This window comes from Zosterops lateralis, assembly GCF_965231275.1.
Source record: "Zosterops lateralis genome assembly, chromosome: 11".
Lineage (NCBI taxonomy): Eukaryota > Metazoa > Chordata > Aves > Passeriformes > Zosteropidae > Zosterops > Zosterops lateralis.
In genome coordinates, this window is record NC_139771.1 from 9,463,209 (window position 1) to 9,486,079 (window position 22,871).

Here is a 22,871-nt window from a genome sequence, read left to right on the forward strand (position 1 = left end):
CGTGGCTATCACACCTCGGATGCTGCTTCCCATGTCTTTTATTGTGATTAAGTAAGATTAGCAAAATGTTCTCAGACATGAAATCTGTATTTTAAGTCTCTGAAGCCTTTAGAGTTCATGTAATTTTTAGCAGACAGAAGTGTCTGCAAGTTGGTTTCAAGTATCAATAATTTAATCACAGGATTATTATTCTTTTAAGTCAGGTGCTGCTTTAAAATCCTGGGAAGTATCTCTGAGGGGCAGCAAACAAATACATAGGTTTGACTCATGCTTGGGCTCATTCTTTGGTTTGCTGTGCTTTTTCAGAGTTCTTGGTTGGAGGCAAATATCTCTTTTAAAAAGAGGTCATCAATAATGAAGGGAGATGAATTTTCCAGGCTGTGTGGGGAGCAGTTCATGCCAGGTCAGCTGTTTGCTCCTGTTTCATAAGCTCTGGGCAGGGTGAGCACTGCTCATGGTCTTTCTCATTAGTCCCTTCAGCATCCAGAGCAGCCTGGGCTGGGATTCTCAGTGTAGCTCTACTTACTGGAGCAGGTGACAACAACCATATTTACTGGAACTGACTCTATTTGTCTTCTAAACCAGGTCACTGCTGAGCTTGTTCTTATGCTGAGTCTTACATAAAATGGGCTGAAGGACAAAACACCATCTTGGCTTCTGGTGTTCTCCCATTCAGGTGTTTTAATTAACAGCTTCTTTACCTTCAATGAGTTTGCAGATGACTTTAAGGTTGCTGGGAGTATTGATCTGCTGTCAGGCACGAAGACTCCACAGTTTTATCTGGAGAGGCTGGATCCCAGGCCAGTGGTCTGAGGTTGAACAAGGCCAAGTTCCATGTCCTGTCCTTGGGTCACAACAGCCCCTGCAGCTCCAGGCTGAGCCAGAGGGCTGCAAAGGGCCCGGCAGGAAAGGCCCTGGGAGTGCCGTGGCAGCAGCTGAACAGGAGCCCGGGTGGGCCAGAAGGACCAGGACACCTTGGCCTGTTCCAGTCCTGGGGTGGCAGCAGGAGCAGGGCAGTGCCCGTCCCCTGTGCTGGCACTGCTGGGGCCCCACCTCCAGTCCTGGGGTCACTTTGGAGCCCCTCACAACAAGAAAGAGCCTGAGGGTCAGGAGTGTGTCCAGAGAAGGGAACGGAGCTGGGGAGGGGCTGAGGGAGCTGGGAAAGGGGCTCAGCCTGGAGAAAAGGAGGCTCAGGGAGGACCTCCTGGCTCTGCACAACTCCCTGACAGGAGGGGACGGCCGGGGAGTTGGGCTCTGGGAACAGGGAACAGGGACAGGAGGAGAGGGAACAGCCTCAGGCTGGGCTCAGGTTGGACATAGGAGGAGTTGGACAGCACTAGTTCCTGGAGCAGATGGTGTTTCTGATAAGCTCAAGAGGAGCAGCGCCCCGTGCATTTGTCAGATCGTAGTGCAGCCTGAAAAGGAGCTGGGGGAGGCACCACCACCAGGACCCCACCACCCAGTGCATGCAGAGGTCCTGCCAGAGCCCTTCAGTATTCACAGGTGATCAACAAAGCCAGACCAGAGACAGAAGCAGAGATGTCCCTAGAGGAAGAAGTAAACTGAAATAAATGAGAGAAGGCACTCCAGGAGGAGATAAAAAACAGCATGGCCACAGCAGGCCTTAGAGCAGAGTTTCCATCAGAGGCTGGGTTGCACACAAGTGCTGCAGGGTGATGTGTCAGCTGGATCCAGAGTTTCACCCCTCTCCCCACATTTATTATTCCCATCCTGACATTTGAACACGTCCGGCAGCAGTGGGAGGGCAGAGGGGGAAGGAGCATGGGCAGAGCTGACCGAACAACTCGAGCTGATTGATAGGAGACAGCTCTTGGGCATGTCAGAAAGCAAACACACTTTGTTGGAAGTACATCCACAGCAAAGAGACTGACAGGAAAAAGTGTGGTATGTAAAGGCTCCAGCTGTTGGCAGGAATTTCTTATTTTCACACTCATCGAATTATTTTCACTGTATGAAATCACAGAGTCACAGAATCACAGAATCATTTAGGATTGAAGAGATCTCAAAAGAGATGATGATCAAAGATCATCATCCAAACTTTGACTGGCTCTGGCTGTAAATGCCCCCACTCATCCTCACTCCTGATGTTCTTAGTCCATGGCTGTGCCAGTGGGAGGGTCACGGACATGTCATTGCAGGGTAGGTTGTGAAACAGAATACAATCTTTTCAAAATGATATCTAACCAACAGTTATCGAACTTCCTAACAGGGAGGTGACAAAATATTACCTGCCTTCCTGTTGGGTGCTATGGGTTATTTTGAATTCACTTTTCTCTTTCTCCATAGTCTGTTGAAGGGCTGTTTTCATGGTTCGTTTTACCCCCTTGGGTTCTCATAAAGAGAACTATTTACTAACCTGGCTGCCTTCCCAAGAGGAGTGCCACAGCTCCCAGCCAGGAACAGAAACTTATCAATGCCTCCTCATCAGGCAAGTCAGACTTTGTCAGAAATGGAGATGGCAAAAACTCAGGTTCCTTTTTTGTTCAGCCTCCTTCCTGAGGTTTTCCACTACTCTCTTCAGTCTTCAAGCCTAGGAGTTGTCCCACTCCCTTTTTTAATGGTACAAGTTTTAACTAGTTGGGAGGTGAGTGGTAAGGATGGTGCCATGCTAGCAAGCACCACACCAAGACTACTGAAACATTGCAAAACATTTTCACTGGTGCCAAAAACACTTGAAAATAAATCAGTTTTATCACCACCCAACATTACCACAGATTTCTGGCATGAAGGATGAAAATAATCTAAACTGTTGGGAAGGCCTTATGTTTCAGATTTGTTTTGGACTTGTGGAAGATATAGAGGGAGACAGCTATGTGTCTTTACTCTGAAATAGGAGTTATATTTTTCTGTGTCAGAAAACATGATTCACCAGGCATGCCAGGGACAGCATCGCTCAGGAAAGAAATGACTGTATCCCCTCAGGCCTCTCTATCCCTTGTAGAGTTTCAAATCCTGGGAACGTGACTTGGGAGCATGACTGAACTTCACAAACTGTGTGAAGTGCACTAACTGGGGAGCATTGGGAGCAAGCCACAATGGGCCTGCGTGGGTCAGTGTCCTCCTTCATACTCCACAAAAATGTAGCAAAGTAGCCATGATAAATTGACAGTGAGCCAGCTCCAGAGGCACAGGTGAAGCAAAATCCAGCTGCATGCAATCATTATGGATAAGGAATACTTAAGAGGCACAAGCACCCTGTTTCCAATCTCCACTAGAAGCTTTTAAAATGGATTAGCTCAGAACCCACAGAGGAAAAATTACATCAGCTGTCTCGGTTTCTGCTGTCACGGAGTGTTGAGCAGGGAGCGGCCACGGGACCGGCAGCGCTGCCCTCCTGGGTGGGGCACTGGAGGGCTCCGGACACCCCCAGGGCAGCTAAACCCGGGGCTTCAAAGGAAAGAAATAAAAAAAAGCCACCTGAGTGTGATGAAATATTTTGCCGTGGAAAAGAGGATTTGCTGAACATGTCTCGCCTGTGATTTATCCAGGCTTCAGGTGCAGTGGCACTCTGGCTGCTGGCACCTGACTTCACCTGTTACCAGTTCATGAAGCACAGACTGAGTCTGAAAGGGTTTTGCTTTACTAGACACAATGTTGTTAAAGATTTATCAACAGCACCGTGGCAGAAAGCTTTTCCTTGTGACCACTGTGTATAGCAGCCTGTGCTCCAAAATAGAAAGGGCAACTCAGGATTCACCCAAAATGCTCTTTTATGCCAAAGCAATGGTACTAAATTAACTGGAGCAGTGTTGCCGCATATCTGTCTCATCTCCTGCCTCTGATTTCTTTCCACTTGGCTCTAATAACATCCATATGAAGTTATTCATATGGGTGAGATGAAGATAGAAAGCAAGCTACCCCCTCCCCTGAATTCTATAGCTTTGTAGTTTCATCAGGCTGTTGTTTCAGTCATAGTCAAACCTTGGTGATGCCCCTGATGGTCCAGTCCCTTCACCTGGCACAAGGCTGCCACAGCTGAGGCAGAGGGTTGGGGCTCTCTGCCCAGCACAGGCACCAGCACAAACACAGCCTCCCACTAACACAGCTGCTCTCCCCAAAAGGCCACAAATCAGTGGGAAAGGGGGGAAGTGCAGTTCCCACTCATCAGGGAGTCAGTCCACAGAAGGGTACAGGATGAAGAGGATTTCTCCTCCTGATGAAGTTATCCCAGAGATGCTCCTCCACAACCACCCAGGCCATGTTCAACAGAATCCAGTGCCAAGCTCTGGGGCTCCTCTTGTCCCCAAAGGGTCTTGCAGCAGCAGATGCAATCCTGGGTCTGGGTCAGTGACTCCACCTAAGGTTTCAAGTTGTGTCAGTGGAGATTTAGATTTGATATCAGGAAATATTTCTTCATGGAAAGGGCTGCCCAGCCCTGGCAGAGGCGCCCAGGGCAGTGGTGAAGTCACCACTCCTGGAAGTGTTTACAAAACATGTGGATGTGGCACTTCAGGACATGGTTTAGTGGTGAACATGGTGGTGGTGCCAGATCAGCCTTAATTATTTTGAGGCCTTTTCCAACCTCAACAATTCTGTGATCCCAAGATTCTCCTGCTACAGCAACAAGTTCCTTTGGTGGGATTCTTAACATTGCTCATAGAGGCACCCAGGCCAGCAGTTCCCCCACATCCCAAGGAACAGGTCAGTAACAAAACTGTCTGTGTGGTTTTCCTTACAATAAGTCCCTTTTTGGGTGGTCAAAGTAGCACTTAAAATGAACTGTGTGTCAAAGTCCCTTTACAGCAAGCACCAGTGCACCTCCAATGCTTCATGGGCAGTGACCCTTAGAACTCCCAAAATGACACAAAATCAAGGATTAACCCAAAGACACCCAGTCTTTGAACCGATGAGTCCTGCTTAACTCCAGATCCCTAAACAAGTGAAGCAAAAAACTGCAATTTTGAAATCAGGTGAAAATGTTAAAAATCCTGGTGCAAATACCCAGAAAAATTTAACCATGAGAGGCCAGAGCCCAGGAGGGATCGATCAGCAGCCATGAGAGGGCAACAACCAAGAGGCGCTTCTGCAAGGAAGAGCAGTGCATTAACTACAAGAAAAACAGCAGCATTCTTCTCTCAGATTTTATTTCATTTTAATTGCCAGCTTCATCCCATTAAAAAAAGAAATACATTAATTTCTACAGGAATTACTACAGGACACAGGCCCTGTGAAGTGCAGCAAAGTGATTCTTGGCAGCACAGCCAAGGCATGGCATAACATGGAGTAGCATCTGTGCACACAGAATGGCATGGAAAAGCATGCACAAGGGCACATTTTCAACAAATATGTTTTCGATTTATTACAGTATGAGAAAAATAATGACAAATGAAAGAAACAAAAGGAATAACTTTGCCTCGGCAAAGGCACTTTTAACTGCAAAGTCCATCCAGCAGCTGTAAAGCAGCCCAGTGCATTCCCACTCCAGCTCCTCAGGCACACCATCCTTCACCAAGTCCTTTAAATAGCAGTCTGGCTTTAAACAGAATTGTGCGAATTCATTGTAGGATCAATCACTCTGCTTCTCAGCTCTCTGCACACAGACCATCCCCTCACTCGACCTGAACCATTTCCTTGGCTCAGGCCCTGATCTCCTTAGCTCCTGTACAATTCCTGCCTGCAGCATGGGAGCCACAGGGTTCACAAGGATGGCCTCCACCCTGGGCGTGGAACCACCTACAACCCAGCCAGGACAACTTCCCTGCACAAAGACTGAAGCACGTTTATAAATTAGAACCAGCACTGTCTCAGCAGCGAAGGCCGAGCTGTTCTTGACTTGCCAGAGAAACCAGAATTCTGCAGTTAAACAGCTTCATCCAAGATCCTACTCGATTTATTCCCAAGTCTTTAACACTGTTTGCCCAGAAGGACCTGACTCCCATGCAGGTGCACATGTACTTCCTCCAGGAGCTGAAAATGGAATTATCACTGTCCATATGTGCTGCATAGATGTGCTTGCAGAGAAGCAAGCCCCCTCAAAGAAAAATATTCCAAGAAAAAGACGCTCCCAGCCTATGCACATGCCCATTTTATAGGCAGCCTGATGTTCACTGTTCAAATCAATAACTGGCACTAATGAAGGACAGATTGTTTTCTATTCTTTGCTATTAGGTCCTTTAAGACTAGGGTGAACTAAGACTCACTTTTTCTTTCTCCTTCCAGCTCTAGCCCTTGGCATAGCTCATTTTGGATCATTTTTTTCCCTGAGAGACATCCTCATCTCAAGCAACCTCAGGAAGGGAGGAAACATAGTCCTAGCCATAGTAAACTTTCCTGTACCATACTGGGAAAGAATTCTTTCCCCAGTCCTGGCACAGGTTGCCCAGAGAAGCTGTTGCTGCCCCATCCCTGAAGTGTCCTTTGGAAGCTCTCTAGCAGTTTAGTATCTTTCTTATATTGTGGTGCCCAAACTGCCCCCAACACTCGAGGTGGGGCTGCCCCAGTGCAATCCCATCCCTGGCCCCACTGGTCCTGCTGGGCCTGGTGCCCCCCAGGAGAGGGGTGTCAACCCTGGCTGCCAGGGCAGTGCTGACTCGGATCCAATTTCCCATCCACCAGGATTCCCAGGTCCCTTTCCTGCTCTCCAGCATCTCATTCCCCAGCCTGTCCAAACAGCCAGGGTTGCCCCATCCCAGGTGCAGAATCCAGCACTTTCCCTTGTTGAACTTCCCTAGATTGGTGATTTCCTGGTCCTCTAATTTGTCCAGGTCTCTCTGCAGAGCCGCCCTTCACTTCACTGGGAAAGGGAAAGCTAAATTAATCTGGAACATTTTTTTGGTAGTCTGAAGTGCTTCAGGCCAGACTCCCTGGAACACCCCATGGGCTGGAAACCAGCCTGCACCAGCTCCAGGGTACTCAAACCAGGGCCAGCAATGTGCCCAGGAACAAGGCAGGCTGGCATGAGGCACCCAGAGGGAATCAGAAGACACAATGAATACAAGGCACACATAAAGGGAACTGGCCTCCATAAACTTTTCACAGGTGCCAGTGCCCACCTGAGCTCAGGCAGTGACTACAAAGGATCTAGAAAAAACAGACAGTTCTGAGACAGAGATCCATTTCTTAGTAAGGCTTTGAGTGCATGTGTTTAAGTTCTTTTCTTAAATTAATTCTCGCAAAAGACAGGTCAGAGTTCTTCAAACAGTTGTGATCCTTCATTCCAGTATAGAAAACACATAAGCAAACATGGCTTCAGACCCATGCTCACTTAAGAGATATTTTAAAGCTTGTAATAAAAATATTTTTATACAAACGATAAATACTTTAAGCATTTACAAAAATAAACGGTCCATTCCCATAAAGAAGGACATTTATAGCTGAAAATTCTAATACATCTGGAGGCAAGGCAATTATTGATGAAGCTAGTTAATAAAATCTTTGGTATGAGTAGAGGACATTTTTATGCACTGTTGGCTTCCTTTGGCCGGTGTACTGTACAGACAAGCAAAGAGCTTGTCCTTAATTTCTTGATATGTCTTCCAAATACAACAAACAAATATTTCTAACATGTCTTCCTATGATAATAGGAGAAAAGCCCAAGATTCTCCTGGCTCTTCCTAAAACTTGCGTTTCTAAAACAGAATGATGAGAAGAAAAAGAGTAAGTTAAATTTCATTTTAGCTAGGAAGCAGCGTCTGCAAAAAATAAAAACCAATTGAAAATAACTCAAGCCCATTTTCTTCAATTTGTAGAAATCAACTGCAAAGAGAGATGAACAAAAATCTATTCAGATTCATTGCTGCACGTTCAGACAGAAGAGGAGATTGGTCACTTAGGGAAGGGGGCAGGTTCACACCTGAGCACAGCACTGGATGGTGTGGAGCAGGTGACTGCCAGGTGACAGCTACACCCAGAGCCAGCAGCACGGGGACAGCAGGAGCTGCTGGGACTCAGAAAATCCAGCCAGCATCCCCCAGCCTTGGCACTGGCCAGGCTTCTACCAGCTCCCACGGGGTGTGGAGCCAGAAGGTTTTGGGTCTGTCTCATGGCTGCTGGGAATCATGACCCATTGCTATAGCAACAGGAGCTCACATGACTACTACTGTCTTTAAAAATAGCCCCTATTTGTGCATCCTCTGTAGGCAAAATATCCATTATCTATACCTCAGCATGTCTGCTGTGCAATTTGTATGGGGAGCTCATTAATGAACAATGACACCTTGACCCACCCTGTGAGATGAGGAGCCCAGCTCGCTCACCCCTGCTGGGGGAAGGCAGCAGGAGAAGGCCCTGAACAGCTCACCTGAGTTACAGCAGTACCAGAACAGGGCCAGTCCTGCAGCCACGCTGAAACACGCCAGGAAAAACACCGGGCCTACAGGAAATGCCAAGGAAACACACTGAGACAGAGCAGGGCAGCAGAAGTTTAGCCCAGGTCATAAATCACCAATTGCTATCAATATGCATAATTAAGCGTATTCAAATTAAGCTAACATATTCACAATTCTGTGTGTTCTGTAGCTAATGTACTGTGAAGCACATTTACTAGACTGCAATGAATTTTTCCTACAGCTGCTTTGCCACCATTCTCTGTTCCCCTCTGCTCATCTAGCTACATCCTACAGTACTTAAGGAAAAGTTTCCAAACCAAATCTCCTGGAAGCTGCCTACCTGGAATTACACACAGTTTAATGGTGATGGCCAATACACATCAAGTTAAACAGAGTTTCTGCTACTTATTTCAATTTTCTCTCAGGAAACTGCAAAAAAGGCATAATTTATAGAAGGTGTTTTGAATCTGTCATTATTGTATCTAAATCTCTAAAAAAAATACTGAACTTAAATGATACAATAGTTCATTATAAATTGTGAGAACTCTCCATCTTTATTTCAGATCTTCCTTTTCAAAATATCCTACTGTGAAAAAAATACTTGCCCTCTGTAATCTGGCTCTGAACAGAGGAAGATGAAAATAATTAATATGTTTTCCTAAGGAAAATATATTTAAGCTTTTCCTTCCTGCCATTCCATCGTTTTCAAATGATTTGTAGTTAAATTGAGAGCTTAAAATTTTTTTTAAAAAATTAAAACTCAGATCAAAAAGTTATTGATGGCCTTATGCAAAATGAATTGACCTCACTGTTGAGGCATTGAAGAAATCACAGGAAATTAAGAGTTTTGCAGTAACAGTGTAAGTAATACCATTGTAAATATTGATTAAACTCTACAGTCTCTTCAATTTCCTGGCACTGGTTTCCTCGACAGTAGCTCAGTATATTTTCCTCCACTAATTCTATTTAACTTGTGACAGTAAAGACATCATAAGCCGAAGTAGTTGCTATATGAAGTACAAATTACATGATATAATAAATTGCATCATAATCTGCAAAGCCATTCCATCCGGTGACACTGTATGATTTATTTACCCCTGTCATTTAGCATATATTGCTCCTTGTCAGTGTCTATCTCTGTGGGATCTGGGGTTTCTAGAAATAAAAGCAACACATGAAAAGTTAGTACTCAGCTCAAGCAAACAAACAAACATAATCAGCACATGCAAAATGGTGCAAAACAACACATTTCATAAAAATACCCAATATTGACATTAAATATTAACCCCTCCAGTGGTAAATCATTGCTAGAGTTAAAGCTGGACTGGCCAAAAGACACAAGCACAAAGTCATCTGAATGCAGCTACAGAGAGCTGCAGCCCCCCCTCTGATATGCTTAAGCACTGACCACATAAATAACATTACATTTGTTTCCCAAGTTAGGAAAGCAGGAGATAATCCTTCACAATACCAGCAATTTTCATTGTAATAAATACAAACTCTTAGTTGATAGATGCACTAATCCAAAAATACTCTATAACTTAATGCATCCCCATTCTTTGTTCTTGAGCAAATCTCTGGGCATTGATGTATTTAGCAGGTAAAGCACATAGAAAAAACTTCTTGGTGCAGATTATTTATTAAATGCAGGTCTCAGCTGAAGACATGCCCAGCTTCTTTAAAACTCTGTAGGTTCCACAGGCTAACATCTGGCACAAGGAATTTTGGCCTCCATCTTTCTGCAAATTCTAGTAGAAAAGGAGGTCGGCTTAGGACAAGGTGTTCAGTAGTTTCCAGTCTGAGCAGAAAAAACCTTTCAGAGCTGCTTTTGCTGCACAGATGTGGAGATCACACTGTCTGCAGAAGGGGCATGCACAGCTGTCACCAGACATGGCACAGGAGTCACTTTCCATAACACATCACCAGTCTGCAGCACTGTTTAACCAAACCTTTCTGTAGTCATAGAATCACAGAATCAGAAAGGTTGGAAAAGACCTCTACGATCACCAAGTCCAACTGCCAAAGGCTTAAGAGGGTTAAAAAAGGAAAGGAAAAAAATTACGAGCTCTGAATCTGGCTGTCAAGAGGGAAGAAATTAATCGGTTTCAACTGCTCTCCTCCTTTGACATGACACCAGGATCTAGGAGAGGTGCCTTGGAAATTGGCCTGTCCACCTAGGCAGCAACAGGAGAACATCCACGTCCCCTGCTAAGGATGCCCCTCTCCATGGGGGGACAGGGCACGGTCCTGGAGGACAGAAGCGTCTGGAGTCCTCTGCTGTGAAGCCTGAGAGTCACCGGAGCAGCGAGGATTGCTGCAAAGCCTCCGATGTGCCCCCAGCAGCCTCACCCAGCCTGCCCCTTTGAGGGAATTCCCCAGGAATTCCAGCTAGGAAATACCCACACTGCACAGGAGAGCACAGACAAATCTCTGCCACTTCTATCTCGGCGTGGGGCTGATCCAAGCCTTTATCCTTTTAGTCTGTGTCAGCATGGAGAGAAACAAAAACGTTTTCTGAGTCCCTTGGAAATTCCCGTTTGCTTCAACAGCTCCAAGGCTGCCTGCACCGTGTGTCTTACCCTCCCTCTAGTGGGAATGTTCAGACATTACCAGACACTTCACTGGCAATTTGCACTTCAGGCAAAGAAATTTTGTTCTAGCACGAATTTTAAAGCTGTATTAAAAATAAAGAATAAGTATTTGAAAGGATTTCCTCTGTTGAAAAAATCTGTCCTATGTGTAGCTGCATGTAATCTATTACAGAACTCCATCCTGGCCGTGGTTCATCCATGTCATCATCAATAATTTTTCCAGCTGTTTGTAATGCTAATTGTTTCAGCTCAGCCTGCATTTAGAAGAAAATCCTCATGTTAGGGATTCTTCTTTTTCTTCATATTTACAAATTCTAGTGGCAATTCTGCAAATGCTTTGTGCTGAATTTAACAGCTACTGCTAAGAGCATTATAGAATGATAGCATGGTTTGAGCTGGAAGGCACCCTGAGGACCATTCGTTCCAGCCTCCTGCCTCTTAAACATCAAAACAGTCCTGAAATTCTATTCTTAGAATTCTCAAATTGCTTCTCAAACTGCTCTTAATTCATAAAGGCTGTCTGCTAAATGCTAGTCAGCCTGGCAGAAAAACCTGTTTCTTGAGCTCTATTCAAGTAAAATTGACAGACCCAAGCCAATTTGATGGAAGAGCCTGTACCCCAAAGTGCACGACTTCTGCAAGGTGAACATCAGATCAAAGCATTGCCTTCAAGCTGCTGTGAGGTTCAGTAAATTGAGATTGGGACTCCTCTGAAATTCTGAGGCAGGATGGGTCCAGACTCCCCCAGTTCAGAGGGGTTCAGGTATGGATGTGGAGTAACTCTGCAGACTTCCTGTGCAGAAAATGGTCTTCCACCAGTTTGTGCTGGGTAGATACAAATTGATTCTTTCAAAATGAAAGCCAAAATTAAGGTAATTACAATTTTACACTACAAAATTCCCTTGCAGCTTTTGGAAAACTCAAGCCAGAAGGAATTAAGGTATACCCCAAAAATTATTTAAGTAACTTGTTTATTTATATTATTTATAACCTGTTTTGGTTGTTTAAATAGCCTACACTGCATCTGAAAGAAGGTTTTGTAATACACTGGTGAGGAAATCCACAACTCAATCAACATACAAGTCAACTTACTCAAGATTTTCCTGCTTGGCAGATCATTAAACAGCTGTTCAGCATTGATCTGCAGAGCCCTGTAAAACTCCTGACAGTGTCTGTCTCCTTTCTTTTGGAGGTGTTTTAGCAGATCTGAGAGTCTGGTATGGAGTGACGCCTTTGGGTTCCTGAACTGTAAGAGAAAAGCATTCATCAGAAAATATTAAAACAGAAGAGAGATTAAAAGATCAATTTTACATCACTATGCCAGGGAAAAAAGTTATGGAGCTTCTTTGATATTTACTACAAGAATGGGCCAAAAAGGGAAACCTAAAAAGGACATACGAAGCACAGCACTGAGCTCCATATGGTCAGCACTGTCTGATGGAAAGCACATTGTCTCTGCCTCTCCTTCTGCTTTTTTCTGTCCCAATCAAGTGAAAGACACTCTGCATTTGATGTCTTCCCTGCATCCAAGCTGACACAGTACTTGCTATTCTACAGTTTAATTCTGATGGATGCAGATAAAATATTTCAGCAAATCTTATGATTTGAAATAAAGTTTGATGGTTTCAAGTTTCCCTTTAGCTGCCTAGTAATGATCCCCAAAAAGGCACTTTATACTGCTTATCCTAGTCCCAGAACTGAAGTGCTCATTATCCCGAGATTTTGTATTTCATTGGTTTTTATTGTTTGCAGCACAATTAACTGCTGTGTACACACTTCAACAGGCACAAATTCCCATTACTCAGGTTGGCAAACAGCTGCAGAGGAAAATACATTTTTCCTGTAGTACCAAATGCAGTGAGTATTTGGAGACCTTACAAAGAGAAGGAAAATGTATCCCTAGCCTTACACATCAAACTGATTTCTGTTTATTTGGAAAAAATCCAAAGCCATTCTCAGCAAAGCATCATATTTTATAGCAGCACAGTGGATAACCTTTGGAGCATACTGAGTTAGGAACAATTGCTGCTCGAGGGGGACAGGAATGCCACAGATCTTACACAACACTCCTTATTCTGACAAAATTCCCTCAGGGTCTACCAGATACAGCTGAGATAATAAGCTTCCTAAACACTCAATAGAGTTGACACAAACTTGCCTGGACCCACAAAAAAGCAGTTCATTTCTGCCTAAGTCACAAATCACGTTTCAGATTTTTTATGGATTTATTTGGAAGCTCTTGAGGGAAGTGGCAAGACTGTCTCAGTAAATATAATCTAGCTCTACTCTACACCACAAAACACTAATTGTCCCCATGGAGTTTGATTATGGCAGAATTGGACCTATTTTTCCCAACACTAAAATACTGATACGCCAAAACCTGTGCAGATATGAAGACAGCAGAGGGCAAGTACAAACTATTATGGGTAGGATTGTGGAAGCTCTTAGCTGACTTCAATTTGGTCTCCATACAAGATGAGAAGCTTTTTCTCCCTAAAAAGAGCTACCCATTTTTGAAAGCTTCACGTCAGGGAGGACGGCCTTCCTCCACGCATGGTGGACCACTGCAAGATATTATTAACTCCATCCACTTCTCACAGCTCCACACTTACCAGTGGGATTAACATCTCCTCAATTCCCTGCCAATTATTAAAATTATTAACTTTAATACCAAAAGTGATTGAGCTAATCTAGATGATTTTGTGGGCAGAGATGGATGCAGCATAGATCACATGGTGTGCCACTGCACCCCACCTCATGTGAGGGGACAGGCACGCCAGGCATGAGGTCACAGGATGGGTGCCCTCCTGCCCAGGGACTGGCTGTGTGCCCCTGATCATGGCAGGGACCGTGGTATTAAACTGCTGCTCCAGAAAAGCTTCTCTCTCGTGATCACTTGGCACAGGGGACATGCCAGCCCTGTGACTCCTCCTTGTACACGAGTTCCCAGATACAAGGGGTCAGCATGCAGGAGGTGAGGCAGACTGGCTGCATGTGGCACCAAGAGCTGTGTCAGGAAGAAGGCAGCTGGGCCAGTGACCCGCAAAAGCTACACAACAGTCACAGTAAAACTCCTCAAATTACCTTTTCTGCTTCTTCATTGGTAAGAATTTGGGGGTAGACTCTGTTAAGCTGAAGAACAATTTTATCGACCACTTGCTCATTCAGACGGCTGGTGCTTGTAAGGAAATACATGTCATGCTGCAGCCGGTGACAATACGACTGATCTAGAGAGAAAATAACACAGAACAAAGCACACCAGTTAATTCATAAGCCGTTATAAAATTCCATAAATTTCATTTTCCCACCAGTGATTAAATAGCTAAAATAAAATTATCACCACCACCTAATATTAGAAAGCTGAAGTATCTTGTTAAGGAAGCACAACACTGCCATGTGCTTTCAAAGACCCGTCCACTTGAAATTACACAAATCCGAACTTCTGGCTGGTCACTTCTACTGCCTCTCTCCTTCCAAAGGAAGAAGGCTCTAAATCATTTAGAAGTCAAGCTCTGATGGATATTTAATCAAATACAGCACTAAAGTTAATGAATCACTGAAGATGAATTTTCTATCACATATGAAGTCAGATGATGGCATTTAAGGAACCTGCGAGATGCTTCTCCCATCCAATGGGATGCTCTGATTCTGCTCGTGGAAATAACAAGGCTCATAAAAAGCCTTAACATACATGACCATAAGGTGCCAGACTGTCTGCCAGAGCACCTGCAGAAAAAACACCAGGGACACCCTTTCCTGAGTTCTTCCTGATTTGATAGCAGAGTGTTCACAGGGAGTTTGTCAGACACAATTCCTAACCTGGCAGGGACATGCCAGGATGTGGGACAAACCCTTGCACTCCTGCTCCATATGCCTGTGGTGAGGTGTGTGGTCCCTGAAAGCTGTCACTAGCCACTGGCACAACACAAAGCAGAACTTCCAGGTTATACTGGTTGCCAAAACCCCCTTTGATTTGTTTCTGCTTAACTATTCTTAGCAAAAAAAAACCCTCATGTTGCTTTCTGTACAACAGAAACACCAAACAGGATTTTGTTTGTCACAATCCCCTGCACATATTTCTCCATGATCTACTTTCACTGCCCTTCTGGATAAAGCCACAGGGCCCTAAGGAGCTGCACTGCTACGTCACATTTATCACAGTAAAATAGTAAATACAGCTGCATTTCAAATTTGTAGGCTGAGACCAGCCCTTCCTTGCCACATTGCAACATACAAGCACTCTCATCCGCCCGCAACTGGGCCCTGGGAGCATAAATGCTGCCAACCACCTTTATTCAGGCAGGTACACATTCCCAATTAATAACTCCACTAATATTTACATAAGGACTCTGGACACTGTTTCTGACACCACTGTATCTTTATTATGGTCTCATCTTTGGTTTGTTTTTCCCTTAAAAGCCTTCTTAAGTGCATCAAGCAAACAAACAGGACCATTAAGGAGATAAATTTAAATGCAACAGACACAAAACCCAATGCAGCTCTCCAACACTCTCTGCAGAACACAGAACTTGCAAACATCCATTCCAGAAACCTCAGTGGTGTCTGCTGTGCAGTGTCAACTCGAGCTGCTACTTCCTGTAAAACTCCTGGGTGATTTTCATAAACATGACACAGGCAAGCTGGCAAACAAAACCTGGAAGGTTTGGATCTGATGATCAAACCATTTGTACACGTCCATGACAGCTCCTTTCAGAAGCATCTCAGGAAAGAGAGGGAAAAGTCTCTCCCAACAAAATGTTAGCTTAACATGAATTTAGTTTTGGCTTTTCCCTTTCAAGAGCCCAAGAAAGGGATGCCAAGTATTTAAGAAGGAGACTGGCTGCAGAGAAATGGCCTGAGATGATCAAATGGCACTGGTTACCAAATGGACCTGCAAAGAGCAACTGGTCTGCTCCTCTGGGCTGGAAGGATGACAGAGAGGCGAAAAACAAGATCCTGTCCTCCCCTGCTACTCTCACCCACTGCCACGTGCTACTGGCAAGTTACCAGAAGTCAAGAGTCTCTGACAGCAAGTCAAGAGAATCACAGAATCATTTAGGCTGGAAAAGAACTTAATATTGAGTCCAACCATCAATCCAGCATCACCATGTTCAGCTCTAAACCATGTCCTGGAGTGCCACATACACACATTTTTTTAACATTTTGAGAGATGGTGACTCTACCACTGCCCTGAGCAGCCTGTATCAGGCCTGGGCAACCATTTCAATGAAAAAACTTTCCTTGATATCCAACCTAAACCTCCCCTGGTGCAACCTGAGGCCGTTACCTCTCATCTCATCGCTCGGTGCTCGGGAGGACACTGACCTCCCCCGGCTACACCCGCCTGTCAGGGCATTGTGGACTTCAGTAAGGCATTTTTACCCAAAATATTTTTTAAAAGAGAAGAGGAAAACGTAGCAAAACTGCGGTAAGCAAAACACTAAAAAGCGTTTGACACTAGAGCGCGACATCAGGTTACACACAGTCCAGTCCCCCGAGCTCCATGGGACGGCAGAACCGCCGGGTCCCCGGGATACCCCGAGTGCACAATCCCCGCGGGTGATGGAGCCTGCGGGAGAACAGCGGGTTTCGCTGCCCCACAGCACGGGCAGTGAACCGCGGCACCGCCCGGCCCCAGTGGGGACACCGGCCCGGGCCCCGCTCCCCCGGCCGCCCCAGCCCGGCCCCTCCCGCGCCCTCACCGCGGCCCGGGGGCTGCCCGTCCCGACCCCGGCCGGGCACCGACCCCTCACCGGCCGCCGAGGGGCCCGACCCCGCCCGTCCCGCACTCACCGGCCATGGCAGCCCCGGCCCCGCCCGGCCCGGCCCGCGGGCTGCGGCCTCCGGATTGCGGCCTTCGGCCTTCCTGCCAGCCCGGGCCGGGCACGGCGGGGCCGGGGCGGGGCGGGGCGGGGTGGCCGCGTTCGGCACCGCCTCCCGGGCCCGGAGACGGCGGGGCAACCGCGGGGCCGGGAACGGCCGGGGAGAGGGGAGCGGGGCCGGGAGAGGCCGAGGCAGCCGGGGCGATACCGGGCGAACCCCCCTGAGCCCACACCGCGATTCCCATCGCTTTGAGCCTCGAGATAAAAGTTACTCAAACGTCTGTGCTCACCGGGCCGTCCCGTGGAGAAGCGTGAATTTACACCTGCACAGCCACGGGTTTTTAAACAACTAATGCCTCATTAACAAAGCCGAGGTTTCCTTTTCCAGAAGTAATTACCCTGTCCAAAGTACCGTGTTTACATCCTCACAGCATCCATGTAGAATCTGTATTTTCCCTGTGCTGCAGCACAAGGCGTGTTTCGGTGCAGCTGGACGCGGAAGGCACACTGGGCAGGGGGTGACTCCAGCCCAAGGACCAGGGACAACTCCTCTCATAGAAAAGTTTGCAGTGAAGCATTTCATTAATTGGGATATTTAACTTGGTGAAGGAAAAGGTACAAGCAAATCTGTGGATGTAAGACCTGCCATTTGCACTAAATCTCATCAACGATTACCTAGCAAGGAATGGAAGAGAATATGCCTTGCTGAGGATAAATGCTTCAGAGGATTGAAGCGTTGTCAAAGGCTGTGACATTCATGGTGCATATCCTTGAGAAGATCAGTAGAGTGTGGAGTGAAGTCCTGAGTTTATGCTATTTACCCTCTGGAATTCAGATCTTCCTAACAGCATGAATTATTTTATTTTTTTAATTATTACCATTATTGCACATGGAGACCTTGATCACTCCTGTATTGGTGTGATTTTGGCAACGTATTTTAGTAAAGAAACAGGACCTTGTGAAAAGGAACTTGGAATTTTGTAATTCCTTTTGTCATATATTTTTGAGGCTATTTTGGATGGGGCTGAGCTACCTGGCGCAGTGGAAAATGTCTCTGCCCATGGCAGGGGTTTGGAACAAGATGATCTTTAAGGTCTCTTCCAACCCAAACCATTCTTACATTCTACGATTCACTTCCATATGTATATTAAAACATTACAGCAAGAAGAAGCAGTGGGAGAATGCCATGCTGAGGATTTACTTTTGGGATCCCTTTATACCTCTTTGAATTCATTGCATTTTGCAATCTACCTAAGTGTTTCCCTGGAAAATTTTAAATTTTAATTTTAAACTACTGGAATCTAAACCACTAAACAAAAACCCTGGTCACCTTAGTGTGACGTGGACTGAAATCTCTAATATAAATCCAAGTGTTTTTCAGCACACAGTGAGTCCAAGCGCAGTGAGTGAAGTGGAAGCAAAAATCAATCCCCTAGAAATGCTGCGATGTACCGTGCCACACTTCCCGCAGATATTTTTGTCCTGCAGACTCAGATAAATACCCAAGGAGCAGAGGTTAAACATGTCTCCTCCTCATGCCAGTGGCACGCCAGACCTCTGCAGCAGGACCGCTGTCATCTTCGCCTGGCACAGCCGGAGCCTTGCGGAGCCACAGGGCAGAGGGCTCCGGGAGGGTGTCACAGTCTGCCTGTGGATGTGTTATGCCCCACAACTGTCCCCGATGGTCGGGAACTGGGACCCCGAAGGGAGCCCCTGGCCTGGCTGAGGTGGAACGTTTGTCGAGTCTTGGGAGGACTGAGAACAACAGAGCTCGTTCCAGTGGACTGAGCTGACTATACTGACCGTGCTAGAAGGGCACAGCTTGCTGCTTGTTCCTGAGCACCCAACCTTAACACAGGTGCCTGCCTCGGCCCTGTGCCACTTGCCTGGTTCCCCTTGGCTTCGTGCCACTTGCTTTGGTCCTCACCTTAACCAACCTATAAAGACTCCAAAGATCCTGAACACCTTTGTGATCACCCCACTGGAGAAGATCCCGTCTATGGGCATCTCTACGTCTTGAGGACTCATCCCTCCATAGTTGGTAGCTATAATCCCCTTCTCCTCTTTCTCTATCTTTCTCACTATTCTTTATTTTCTTTCCCTACTATTGCATTGTGGGCACTAAATAAAAGTGCATTTTTTGTTTAAGCAAACTGAGTTGTCCCCTGCTGTGTCTTTTGCACTTTGAGATCTCCAAAACGAACCATCAGGTTCCCTGCAGATGTTTGCAGACCCTGACAGAGGGCTGGCCCTGCACGCCCTGCCGTGGTGACAGCCACCTCCCGGGACAGTCACAGTGGTCACAGCCGGGCGGGGAAGGCTCATCCCGGCCGTGCTCACGGCGAGGAACACGCTCCGCTTCCCACAGAGCTCTGCTGCATTTCACAGCTCTGACTCCCAGTTTAGTGGCCATGCGAAGTGACCTGCACAACAACGTTTTCTTTCCCAGCAGATGGATTTCCTGCTTAGCTAATCTCAAAAGCCAGTACTGTTCTCCCCCACTAAACAGACCGATTTGTTTATTTGAGTGAATTATTTGGCGTACTAAATACCACCCTTGTCCTGGCGACATCATCATGCAGTGTTTTGTTTTATCTGTTAACTGTTGAATCACAATACGCTTTGTTATTTTCCCACCGCCAGAGGACTGAATCTCTTTTAGCAACAAAATTAATCCAGATAGCCCAAGCAGTTCCTCTCACAGTCTTTCTTTGTGCTTAAGAAAATACAATAAAGTATTTCTTTAAAGCTCAGACTGCGCACTAGACTTCCTGCAACAAGTTTTAGTCAATAATTTACAAAAACAAGCTCTAAGAAGGGGGGGAAAAAGCGAAGGCAGTGACGGGCTGGCCACTCCCGTCAGAGCCACTGCCCCTCTGGCTCTGAACTCGTGTTCCCGTATATTCACACCTTTCAGCCCGTTGTTTTGCCCAAATTCCTGGTTACAAATGTGCACTTACAGCTTCTGTAGAGCATGGTCCATGTGTTTCAGGGCGGGTGCGTGCCGTGCCCGGCACACGTCCCCGCGGGGCGATTCCTCCTTGCCGGGATAGGCAGAGGTCAGGGGAACTCGGAGAAACGAAAGTAAAGGGGAGGGAGCGAGTGCGGCTGTGACAGGCGGTGACAGAGCCCCGCCGGCCGCTCGCTGCTCCTCTGCGCCTGCCAGGCGGCAGCAGTTCGCGGGTGGGTTTTGGTATGATCACTTTGCTGGTTACAAGGAGATGAAGAAAAAAGTTCTTTGACCCCAAACACTAAAGCAGAAGCTGTGCTGCAAATTCCCAGCTCTTTATTCCCAACTAGTTGAGCCAAACTGTGAAATGGGAACAGAACGGACTTGGATGAAATAGTTTTCCCCTAGAGGGTGCTGAGCACTCAACAGACTCCCCAGGGAATGGGCACAGCCCCGGGGCTGCCAGGGTTTGGACAGTGCTGCCAGGGTTTGGACAGTGCTGCCAGGGTTTGGACAGTGCTGCCAGGGATGCCCAGGCTGGGATTGCTGGGGGGTCTGGGCAGACACAGGGGTTGGACTCCATGGTCCCTCAGGGCCCATTTCAGCATAGGATATTCCCTGATAGCCTGGAACATCCGCAGGTCTGTGACTCCTGGTCAGTGATAATTTCCTTTGTGTTCACCTGGTGAATTACACACCCCGATGTAGCTCTATGATACCCTACCCTTGGAAATTTTACCAGCATTAGTAAAACAAGGCACAAGGGAAGAATGGGCATGTAGAATGGGTCTGTGTATACTGCACAAATAGTCCTGGCAAATATTGCAGAGATTCTGGAGAATGAACAGCCAACTTCACAAACATGTTCAAGACTGCACTTGGCTCCTTATCCCTTGTAAAGCACAAATCAAATTGTATACATGTGAAAAAATACTCAACTAATTATTTTTTGAAACCCCAACAATTGAATTCTTTGAAAACAGGAAGCAAATAAAGCTGTCAGGGCATTATCCTCTTAAAATAGGTATGTAAATAAAGAGTTGACAGATTTGGCAAAGTGACATTCTGCAGAACTGTGGGAAGGGAACAAAGACACTTTGGGTACATGTCCTCACATGGAAGTCATCCCCGTGTCAGCTGCAGGCCTCACCTGACCCCCAGAGCCAGGAATGATGGGGAAGATGGAGCCCACAGCCCATGTGAAGTAAAGGACAGTATTGGGCTCGGGTTAGAAGCCACTGCAGACTCCAGCTCATAGATACAACTCTCTTGGGTTGTAATGTTTAACCAAAAATGTGCATTCTATTTGTCATCTGTTGAAACTGCTTGGGTAGGTGTTTATCTCATGTATAACCCATTCCTTGTAACTCCAGGGGTAGGGGGCAGGTGCCTTCTGTTAATGGCCCAGCTGTTGAACTAGGTGGAGAAGGGTTCTTTATCCCCTCCAGGACCCCTCCTCCCTCCAGGGGGAATGCTTCTGTTAAGGAGCCATTAAGGCTCACCACATGACTGATAAAATTCCATCATCCCACTGGCAGATGCTCCACCCAGGGGGAGGAGCCCAGCATTCCCACCTGGATAAAAGCTGAGATTCAGAACACCAGCACAAGCCTGTTTGCCTTGGCTTCCCTGAGGAAAACTGGATCCATTTCACTGCCACTGGACCCTTCTACAGGATCATCCCTGCTCCAACAGAACCACATCTGCCACTCCAGGAGGGTTTATTTGGACTGCTCCCAGCACCTGACCAACAGGGTGTCAGGTCATGTTCTGACTCTGTCAGTGTTTCTAGGGTTGGTTTTTTTTTTGTGGGTGTTTTTTTTTTTTTTTTTTTTTTTTTTTTTTTTTTTTTTTTTTCTGATTGCTTGAGGGTTTTTTACTGCTACATTTCTTTTTTTAATATTCCTAGTGAAGAACTGTTATTTCTGTTCCCATATTTTTGCCTGAAAGCCCCCTTAATTTCAAAATTATAATAATTTGGAGGGAGGGGATTTACATTCTCCATTCCAAGGGAAGCTCTGGCTTTCCCTGGTAGACACCTGTCTTTCCAAACCAGGACAACAACAAGGAAATGCAAATGTTCTGTAGCAGAAGTAGGAGCTTGAATCCAGCTGGAACCACTGGCCAGCAAGCATTTAAGGGTTACAAGGTTTTAAATGTCTATTTTAGAGTCTCAGCTGCTTTCATCTCCTTCCTGCACAGCACTTATTTCCGTTCTGACAATAAATTATGTTTACACAAGCAATAAAGCCAACTCCGGGGGGCACAGCCATCAGAACTAAGCACAGTCCCAGAGGGAGCCGAGCCACAAATCTTACACCAACAGTTTGGGTGTTGCTTCCTTATCTTGGTGTAACTTTGCTGCTTCTTGTGTTAGCTGCCCAAATAAATGATAGTTATGTAGTGCTCTGGCATAGGAACAATGGATTTATCTGATTCTGGGGTGCTTCCCATGGCTGCCAGCATCCCTGGCAGCTCAAGCCTGCACTTGGTCCCATCCAACATTACTCAGCTTTGCCTCATGCAGAACAGGAGCCAGGCTGTCTGCTCACACAAACTGCTGACCCAAACATCCTAACAGGGCATTTATTTCACTTGCAGTCATATTATTGCATTTTAAAGCCACATAGTAAAATTAAAACACCAGGGAACTAAATCATGGAATTAAATGAACATAATGATAGAGATGGGAAGAGGAAGGAATTTTGAAGGAGCTGCAGAGAGACAGGATCACAGATATATTGGCCACCCTTCACGTATGTACCTTAAACATAATAGTGCCAGTAGGACAGAACATCTCCTTCCCATGCCTATAACTCTTCTTTTTGTTTGTTTTTTTGGGGATGGGTTGTTTGTTTGTTTCTTTTGTTTTGTTTTAATCCTAGGTTGAGATTATCTTCTTTGTGAAGGAATTGTTTAACCATTTGTTCTACACTTCTGAGGATCAGAGAAACCCTTCCATTCTGGTACTGTTCTCTCCCCTTATTAAAATTAGATTTGCCCTTTCCAGTTTTCTAAGGGCCAGGCCCTCACCACTCTCACAGCCAAGAATTTCTTTCCTGTATCTCATCTAACCCTCTGGCAGTGGGAAGCCATTCTTCCTTGTCCCCAGTCCCTCCCCAGCCCTCCTGGAGCCCCTTTAGGCCCTGGAAGGGGCTCTGAGCTTTCCCTGGAGCTTCTCCTCTGCAGATGAGCACCCCCAGCTCTCCCAGCCTGGCTC

At 46.2% G+C, this 22,871-nt stretch overlaps 2 protein-coding genes across 3 annotated transcripts in view; one reads left to right on the top strand and one right to left on the bottom strand.

Annotated features, from left to right (window-relative positions):
* The window catches only part of NINJ1 (ninjurin 1), a 25,817-nt gene extending 15,132 nt beyond the window's left edge, over window positions 1–10,685 (top strand). Inside the window, exon 4 of the mRNA XM_083869529.1 lies at window positions 10,426–10,685. The gene's annotated coding sequence lies outside the window, so the exon portion shown is untranslated. The remainder of the gene's footprint in view (window positions 1–10,425) is intronic.
* On the bottom strand, window positions 5,089–17,227 carry CARD19 (caspase recruitment domain family member 19). Of its 2 annotated transcripts, XM_083869526.1 has the most exons (6): window positions 16,673–17,116; window positions 13,964–14,106; window positions 11,972–12,125; window positions 9,384–9,443; window positions 8,261–8,332; window positions 5,089–7,589 (listed from the first exon to the last, which is right to left on the bottom strand). In XM_083869526.1, the coding sequence occupies exons 1-6, from the start codon at window positions 16,944–16,946 to the stop codon at window positions 7,477–7,479; spliced, it is 816 nt and encodes a 271-aa protein (XP_083725652.1). In that variant the 5' UTR covers window positions 16,947–17,116; the 3' UTR covers window positions 5,089–7,476. The 2 variants fall into 2 exon arrangements, with proteins under 2 accessions (XP_083725652.1, XP_083725653.1); XM_083869527.1 differs by lacking the exon at window positions 9,384–9,443 and having other exon boundaries at window positions 16,673–17,227.
* Between the last annotated feature and the right edge of the window lie 5,644 nt (window positions 17,228–22,871).